Below are 8,482 nucleotides of genomic sequence, written 5' to 3' on the forward strand. Positions count from 1 at the left end.
TGGAGAAGTATTTACATGCTAGTTGTAGCAGAAAGAGATGTGAAATGGAAAAATGTCAAATAGTGAGGTTACTAAAGTAAAAATGGAAAATAATGAATGGAAAGTAAGAATATTCTTACTTTCCATTCATTATTTTCCATTTTTACTTTAGTAACCTCACTATTTGACATTTTTCCATTTCACATCTCTTTCTGCTACAACTAGCATGTAAATACTTCTTCACTCCAAAATGGCGAATGGGTCTCATTTTTCTTATTCATCTATTGGTAACGGACCATTTCATGTTGGCACTACATGATATTGACCAATCAGCGCTCTCAGATACCATCATCCTGAGCGCTATAGTCAACTAACACGAACCTCCTATGTTCCGCCGTTAGAGAATCACCCTGTATATATATATATATATCAAACAAATCATCTGGAAGTAATATATTTAAATTTAAGAAGGATATTGTAATAATAATGTAGTGTATATGTATAATAATTTTATTAATTTCGTTTGTTAACAAATTAATGCTATTTTCGTGTATCTTTCTACGCTAAAATAAAAATATTTTCTTAAATTATAAAATTATCTAATGTAGATCTGTTTTACCCTATTCGAAGCTCTGCCATGTTGTTTCGCATCAGTTTCGATAGATGGCGCGAGGGCATAATCATCTGGAAGCTAAACGATGGGATCGAAGCGCCGCCTACCGGCAAGGATTGTTTCGGGACACGGCAATCACGGCATGAGCAATCTCCCGTTTCATCTCTGGTGGCGGTCATTGTACTACGTACTAGTACGTAGTATAATTCAAAATGGCGGAGTTGGCAACGCTGGTCCCAACTCACAGTAGGCGATCGATGAATAAAAGTGGTAGAAATTTGATCTTCGAACCTAAACCAACTAATACATCCATGAGAAATTGTAATTTCTAAGCATTATAACGATTGCAAAAGACAGAATCTGTTTCGGACTTGCGATGCAAGTGGCGTTAAAAATATACACTGCTTTCTCGAAAGTGTTGAATGCTATATGTGTTCGTATTACGATTTTTAAATAAATAGTTTAACATTACTAAAATTACTTTTGGCGGCTAATGTTATAATTTTTCAGCTTATACCTTTGAAATGTACATTATGTCGCACTTTAATTAATTGGCATTCTTTGTTACTGTCATCTCTTGTAATATTTATTGCTTAATTTGCTCTTGATGGTGAGTTATTACGTTAACGTCTGTCTTTCTTGCACTAGCACAGCTTTTTATTTTTTGATGTAGAAGATTGGTGTAGTTTGATTAATTCGCTCTGTTACTGACTGAGTTTTGTCGGAGTTTCCCTTGGTGAATTGAGAGAACATACTACGATCTTATCAGTATTATTCACATGGATTATATCATCTTCCTCTTATATTCTCTTATGAACTTTAAATGAACTTGTTGAAGTCACTACTTTGCAACTGAATTTTATATTATATTCAACAGGCTTGATTATATCATGAATGTAAGTTGAATGTTTGTTTTAAAAAGACCAATGCTACTTATTATTTTATCTAGTAATTTTATTTATATTATATTGCCAAAGAATGTCATAGTTATAGCTTAAAAGTTTTTGGTTGTTGTAATTATATGTTAACATTTCTTAAGTTATTCTTTATGCTAACTATTTTCAAAAAGCTCTATTACATGTTATTTTGGCAAGCTACTACTATAACTTACTTATATAAGCCATATTAGGATCTTAGATAAATCCTCATATTAAAAATATTTTAATTACTGCTGTGGACCAAAGGCATATTACACTGGCTTTTTGCAACACTGTTAACCAATCCTTATAAAAGATTAAAATTTTATAGATCTAAGCATAAATATGTTTACAAAAAAATGTTTAGCATTTGACAATTTTACAATCTTTTCTAAAGCTGGTATGACTCCTTTTTGAATCATTCTGGAATAACAAATCTTTTATGTGATCTTACAGGTAGTCAGAATAATCGTGACTTGGTGTCGAGAAGACGGTTAATCTATCGTTAGATCATTGAGATGATCGAAAGTGTGTCTCGTAGAGCACTCAGTGGCTCGAGCGGGAGCTACCACGTTCGTGGTGCAGAACTGGCAAGGGACAGAAGGCTCAAATCTCTGTCAGCTACTGTTATATTTCTTGATGATACTCAGCATACCTTTCAGCTAGATGTAACTACGAACTTACATCTTATTTGATAAACTGTGTTAAGGAATATAAGTAATATAGTACATAATTTGAAAATAAACAAGATTAACATCATTATTTCTAGAAAAGGGCAAAGGGTCAGACCTTGTTGGATTTGGTATTTCAACATTTGGAGCTGATAGAAAAAGATTATTTTGGTCTACAGTATGCTGAAAATGGAAATGCTACAGCAGCTACAAATTCCGACTTAATGGTAAATTCTGTCATTGAATATTTTATCATTGGATAAAAATTAACTCCCACACTTTTGGTCTTTCAGAGGTGGCTTGACCCATCTAAACTAGTAAAGAAACAAATACGAAGTAAGGGTAAACATTCAAATCTCAATGAAATTACCTTCTGTCATAGTCTTGTAAAGTACATATTTGCACATATATATATCTTCTTTTTTAGGTGACAATTTTATTTTTAGAGTCAAGTTCTATGTCTCTGATCCAAGTAAGCTACAAGAAGAATATACAAGATACCAGTTTTATTTACAAGTGAAAAGAGATATTCTCCAGGGTAAATTGCAATTATCTCTCAACACAGCATGTTTGATTGCCAGCTATACCGTTCAATGTGAGTAATAATTTTTACCATTTACTATTTTAAAGACTTTAAGATTTTAACTCTTTAATCATGTTTAAAGCTGAGCTCGGGGACTATCATCCGGAGGAGCACGGACCAGGATATCTTTCTCGTCTGCAATTAATGCCTGGACAAACTGAGGAGATGGAGAAGAAAATTATGGAATTGCATAAGCTTCACAAGTGAGTTGTCGCGTTCAAAGAAATGTTGGTATGGCCGTCATTTTTAGGGTTCTAAAAACAATTATTTCTTATTCCTTCAGAGGACAATTACCCGCTGATGCCGAGTACAATTTTTTAGATCATGTTAAACGTCTGGACATGTATGGTATTGAACTTCATAAAGCCATGGTAGATAAATATTTATTAGATATGCATTCAAAAAATTAAGGTGAAATTTAATATTTAACACTTCTCTAGGATTCGGCCAATAAGGAAATCCAATTAGGCGTAACGTCAATAGGACTGGTTGTTTTTCAGAATAATATAAAGATAAATGTATTTTCTTGGGCAAAAATAGTGAAGATTTCTTTCAAACGGAAACAATTTTTTATTCAGATACGTAGGGAACAGTCAGAAAATTACGACACATTATTAGGTTTCAATATGCAAACTTATCGAAGCTCGAAAAATTTATGGAAAGCTTGTGTAGAACATCATACATTCTTTAGGCTGCATAGCCCTAAATTACGGCCTAGGCGATTTCCTATCACATTGAGCAGTCGTTTTGCGTACTCTGGTCGTACTGAATTTCAGACGGTTGAAGATGGGAAGCATAGAGCTCGCGTTGAACGTACATTTATTCGGTAAGTAAGTCAGTTTTAATCAGTTTCACCCTTATCCCTGTATTTTTATCAACAACAACTCGTGTATGCATTTACCTTTTTAAAGATCACCAAGTAAAAGACTGGCCCACGGAGTTTCACCTTCCTCTATTATCGAAGAAAAGGGGAAAGCTTTACCACCCGGGAGGTCTACACGCTCGTACGATAATAAGGTTCAATCGTCAGGTGCACGAGAGCCACGTCAAGCCTGGTGCGAGGGAAATCCCAGTGACGAGTGAGTATACCGAAATAAATCGATTATTATATTCTTATTGGATGCTTTCCTTTTATACTTTGAAGTGAGTCTGACCGATTCATTTGTATATAGTTTAAGCTATATAAGGTGTACTCAACTGAGTCACTCAACTGAGATTTAACTGATATTTTCGACAAAAGGAAAGTGACGATTAATTGACGAGATTTTACTCATGAATTCTTTATTAGCGAGGGTGGCTTCCTATCTACGAGAGAAGAGATATCCGGATCGCATATAGCTACACAGGGCAATGCATTTTCACCGTCATTAGGTTCTAGAGTATTGAGTTATGTAGATGACGATACAACGACTGAACGAAATATTTATGACCTCCCTGATTACAGCGAACCGACAAGTTCACCAGCTCCCCAAGTATGCCGCATCCTTAATCATTAGTAACTGCAGATCCAACGAAAGCTTGATTAGTACGATTGCAATTGCAGATACTGGAAGATGGACTGGTCACGATTTATCTCGCACCCGACGATCAAGGACGTTTTGGATTCAACGTGAAAGGTGGGTTGGACCTCGATATGCCCATTTTAGTATCTAGGGTGGCGCCTAATACACCAGCGGATCGATGCTATCCGAGATTAAACGAAGGAGACCAAGTGCGTACGAAATATTAAAAGTTTTCAACAGTCGCATTTTATTAATACGATATAAAAAACTATCCATCCTCTTTCAAATAGGTCGTGTGTATCAATGGGACAGATGTGTGTGGAATGCTCCATGAGCATGTTGTAAATCTGATTAGAAAAGCTCGTGATTCTGGAACAGGAGAGCTCACGTTAACGCTTCGACCGAATGCTTTATACAATGCTTTGGCTGGTACTGAAGAAATATCAGAAGAAGAGCCTCCTTACCGATATGTACCAGACGCACCGCATACAGTAGTTGGTTCAGACGCATTGGCCCAGTCGATGTTGCTTCTTGCTGATGGTTTAGCCAGCGGAGCATTAATTGCACAATACGAACAACTGTACCGAAAAAACCCTGAGCTTACATCCTTAGAATCAAAGAAGCCGGGAAATCAAAATAAAAATCGCTATCGTGATATTTCACCATGTGAGTAGTGCTACTCGTTTGTATATTCCTTTTATTACGTTAATCTACTACTACCACTACTACCAGATTTATTCTATAACTTCTAGATGACGTAACTCGAGTTGTTTTAATGGGTTCCGCAAATGGGGATTACATTAATGCAAATTATGTGAATATGGAAATACCTGGCTCTGGTATAATTAATAGGTATATCGCAACGCAAGGTCCCTTATCTTCAACCATTGCTGACTTTTGGCAAATGGTCTTAGAGGCAGGTAGTACTCTCGTTGTAATGCTGACAACATTGATCGAGCGTGGCCGTGCCAAGTGTTATCAGTACTGGCCTGCTCTTAACGAAACGTTAACTTTAAGAAATCTGACTTTAACATCGACTTTGGAAAACATGGAGAACGCTTTCGTCTTCCGGGAGTTCGTTCTACGTGATATTAATGTAAAATATACCACACTAATAGTACTAGTGCTATCATTATTGCTATTCTATGAAACTTGAACGGTAAGCATCTTCATTTCTGTTATATTTCCCGTATTAATTATTTTTAGACGGGAGAAGAAAGAGATATAACACATATGCAATATTGCGGGTGGCCTGATCATGGTGTACCAAGTGATTGGAGGCAATTTACAGCATTCACCGAGAAGGTGAGAGCCGCTCGTACAGGAATCGTAGAACCAGCTGTCGTACATTGCTCTGCTGGTATAGGGCGTACTGGTGTTTTGGTTCTAATGGAAACCGCATTGTGTCTTATCGAAGCCAATCAACCTGTATACCCTTTAGATATTGTACGCTCAATGAGAGATCAAAGAGCCATGATGATACAAAATGCTGTAAGTGTAGTCAATTTTTTTATATTCTTTACAATTTATTGCTTTCTTTTGAAAAAAGATTTGTTTTTGTGTAATCACAGAGTCAATACAGGTTTGTTTGCGAAGCTGTCCATAAAGCCTACAACGAAGGTATAGTTAAGCCACTACCAGAATTTAGCAGATAAAACAGGAAAAAAGAAGCTCATCTTCTCTTCTTAGATATTGGCGGAAATTTAAATGTAGAGGATAGTTTTGTATCTTGACAATAATATTATTTATTAATAAATCAAAAATTCAACGTTTGAAGTAAGTATTATAAATTTCTGGCGAAAAATATCTATTTTCGTTTGTGTAATAATAATCATAGGCCCGAATTTATAAACGAAACTTAAGCTTAGCACGGTCTTAGCTAAGATCAATTGGCTCACTTTAACCTTCAATACAGTGCTAACCTCGATCTTCGTCTTAAAAAATTGCTAATCTGAGATTCGAGCTTAGTTTGGTTTATAAATTCGAGCCATAATCAAAATTATATGAATAGCCTAGTACGAGATGATTACAATGTAGTATGCTTTGTATTTACTAGGTGTCGCAACATTTTTAGAGTAAAAATACTCAAGAGTTCTACAACTTTATAGTTTATGTTAACTAAACTATATGTTGAACAAACTATATCCTTCCTCTACCCCTGTGCCCCCTGGACAGTGGGTACTCCCGGATCTCATTCTTTTTAGAACAGAATAATCCTTGGAGTGGGTTTTAATCTTTTTTAAAAAAAGAGGAAGGGTTGTAATCATCTCGTATGAGGCTATTCATATAATTTCGATCGAGCTTCGCTTTGCAAAGCTCGATCAGTCTTACAAAGCCTCCTACTTCGAGATTACAATGTAGTTGTTTAGAGTGGCAACTCATAAGCTTGTAAATTAATAAACTGTCTTTATCCGGTAAAACATTTAGATATATACTTTTACAAACTGTCTAACACAGCCTTCGCAAACATACCCTTATTATCCAATGCTGATCTATTATAAAATTTAGCAAACGTATTTGAAGAATCATATCAATCTTTAATTTTCCTTATTATACTTATATCTACACCCTTTGAAAACGCTGCCGACGTGGACGCATGTCGTGTAGAATATACTTTAAACATTTATGTATCTATTCCATATATTTCTAAGATTTCTTTTAACCACCTACTTAATGTCTGAGCAGATGCCAGTTTTATTGTTTTTTTACATTTAATAAAGACTATCAATCTCTCCTCTTATATCATTTGAAACTTTTAGATACATCAACAGGGTATTACCAACACATATTTCTGGCTTATTTTTAAACCAAGGCAATGAAATAAAGAGCTGAGATTTTTTCCCGGATCTGAGGTTTTCAACACCTCTTATTCTTATTATAATATTATCTATACCAATTACAAATATATATTAGAAACTTTTACGGCGATTAATATCTGTATTCTCTGCCCAGATACTAATGCTAGAAGCATTAAGGTCTTTTGTGTCAATTCCTTGAAAGATAATTTTTGTAATGAGTACCATGTTTTCAAAATATTAATTACCATTGACGTATCCCAAAAATTTTTATACATAAGCTTTGGTGGCCTTAATTTATAAACTTCCCTCATAAATCTCGATATAACTTTATTATTCGTTATATCTAAATCGCTAATAAATGAAATAGCCACCCTATGGGTGTTTATAATACTTGTAACGAAGTTCTCCGTTACGTATGCGAAATACCGAATAAAAAGTAGAAAAGCTACCGAACAGTGGATATTATTAATCCCTACGTTACCGACTCGTGAGATAGGCTCCACGAGTGGATTATAGCAAAGATGAAACGGGAGATTGCTCATGCGAGGTCCCGCCACCGGTCCCGACTACTACCAGAGATGAAACGGGAGATTGATTGCTCATGCGAGGTCCCGAGGCAATCCCTACCGGTAGGCGGCGCTGGTGTTGGCAAACGCGTGTCTCAGGTCCATCTAACCCCTAACGCCATCTATCGGAAGAGACCACGAAGCACGAGCGTTAAGCTTAGAATAGGGTAAAACATATATGCATTGTTGCCAGAAAGCGGAATAAAGAGAGAGCGGAGATATTTTCTCGGACCTCTCTGTCTTTCTCACTGTTAGCTTCTAGCAGAAGAGTCGATGCAAAATCTTTCCGTTTCGCTTTGCCGAAAATCTACCAATATTCGATGTCATTTATATTTGCAGGCCAATGCCTTTATACATGATTTTTTCAGCATATTTATTAATCAGCATTGACTTATTTAAATCAATAATAAATTAAGGAAATGCGTATTTGATATATAATAATTATTTTAACTATAATTTCATCGTTATATTTCGCTTCTTTCCGTAAAAACTGAATTTCTTTAGTTTATTATTGATTATTGTAAGTCAATGGCCATTAAAAAAAAAAGGAAAAGTACCGTTCAGGAATCGAACCCGGACCCACAAATCGCCACGCGATTACCTTACCACCTAGACCACAAGGCTTCTTCAGTGCATTGTAAACAGATAGTCTTTTTAAGGGCTTGAAATCTTCTTTTAAACCATATAAATAAACGAGCAACCGACAGCTTTATTCATTATTATTCTGTCATAATGGTACACAAATTAAGGAATAATTATATTTTGAATAGTTTTCAAAAGCTTTTCCAATAGCCAAGAACGAAGATAAATAATCAATTAACGCTCGCAGTTTCCGTTCTTGGTTATTGGAAAA

The 8,482-nt window shown here is 35.5% G+C and overlaps 1 protein-coding gene across 10 annotated transcripts; it reads left to right on the top strand.

Moving 5' to 3' along the window:
* Nucleotides 1-790: 790 nt before the first annotated feature.
* Nucleotides 791-6,685, top strand: Ptpmeg (protein tyrosine phosphatase Meg). Of its 10 annotated transcripts, none has more exons than XM_066732148.1 (17): nt 791-1,025; nt 1,103-1,202; nt 1,266-1,488; nt 1,966-2,177; nt 2,279-2,407; nt 2,474-2,522; nt 2,608-2,775; nt 2,846-2,966; nt 3,047-3,134; nt 3,204-3,589; nt 3,675-3,842; nt 4,052-4,235; nt 4,307-4,474; nt 4,556-4,931; nt 5,018-5,181; nt 5,472-5,756; nt 5,837-6,685. In XM_066732148.1, exons 4-17 carry the CDS (start codon nt 2,028-2,030, stop codon nt 5,918-5,920), a joined length of 2,520 nt encoding a protein of 839 aa, XP_066588245.1. In that variant the 5' UTR covers nt 791-1,025; nt 1,103-1,202; nt 1,266-1,488; nt 1,966-2,027; the 3' UTR covers nt 5,921-6,685. The 10 variants fall into 10 exon arrangements, with proteins under 10 accessions (XP_066588245.1, XP_066587586.1, XP_066588159.1 ...); XM_066731489.1 differs by having other exon boundaries at nt 792-1,025; nt 5,018-5,361; XM_066732062.1 differs by having other exon boundaries at nt 792-1,025; nt 4,208-4,235; nt 5,018-5,361.
* The last annotated feature ends 1,797 nt before the right edge of the window (nt 6,686-8,482 follow it).

The sequence above is a fragment of the Prorops nasuta genome, unplaced genomic scaffold (genome assembly GCF_024137725.1).
Source record: "Prorops nasuta isolate Cenicafe-Biocafe unplaced genomic scaffold, Cenicafe_Pnas_1.2 PNAS00001, whole genome shotgun sequence".
NCBI lineage: Eukaryota > Metazoa > Arthropoda > Insecta > Hymenoptera > Bethylidae > Prorops > Prorops nasuta.

What these genes read in the sequence shown, in the direction of transcription:
- Ptpmeg (XM_066731489.1), top strand. Translation starts at nt 2,028, where the DNA reads ATGATCGAAAGTGTGTCTCGTAGAGCACTCAGTGGCTCGAGCGGGAGC. An exon ending in TGCCAGCTATACCGTTCAAT is followed by an intron (nt 2,776 to 2,845) that starts GTGAGTAATAAT and finishes TCATGTTTAAAG; the next exon opens with CTGAGCTCGGGGACTATCAT. An exon ending in GATTAAACGAAGGAGACCAA is followed by an intron (nt 4,475 to 4,555) that starts GTGCGTACGAAA and finishes TCTTTCAAATAG; the next exon opens with GTCGTGTGTATCAATGGGAC.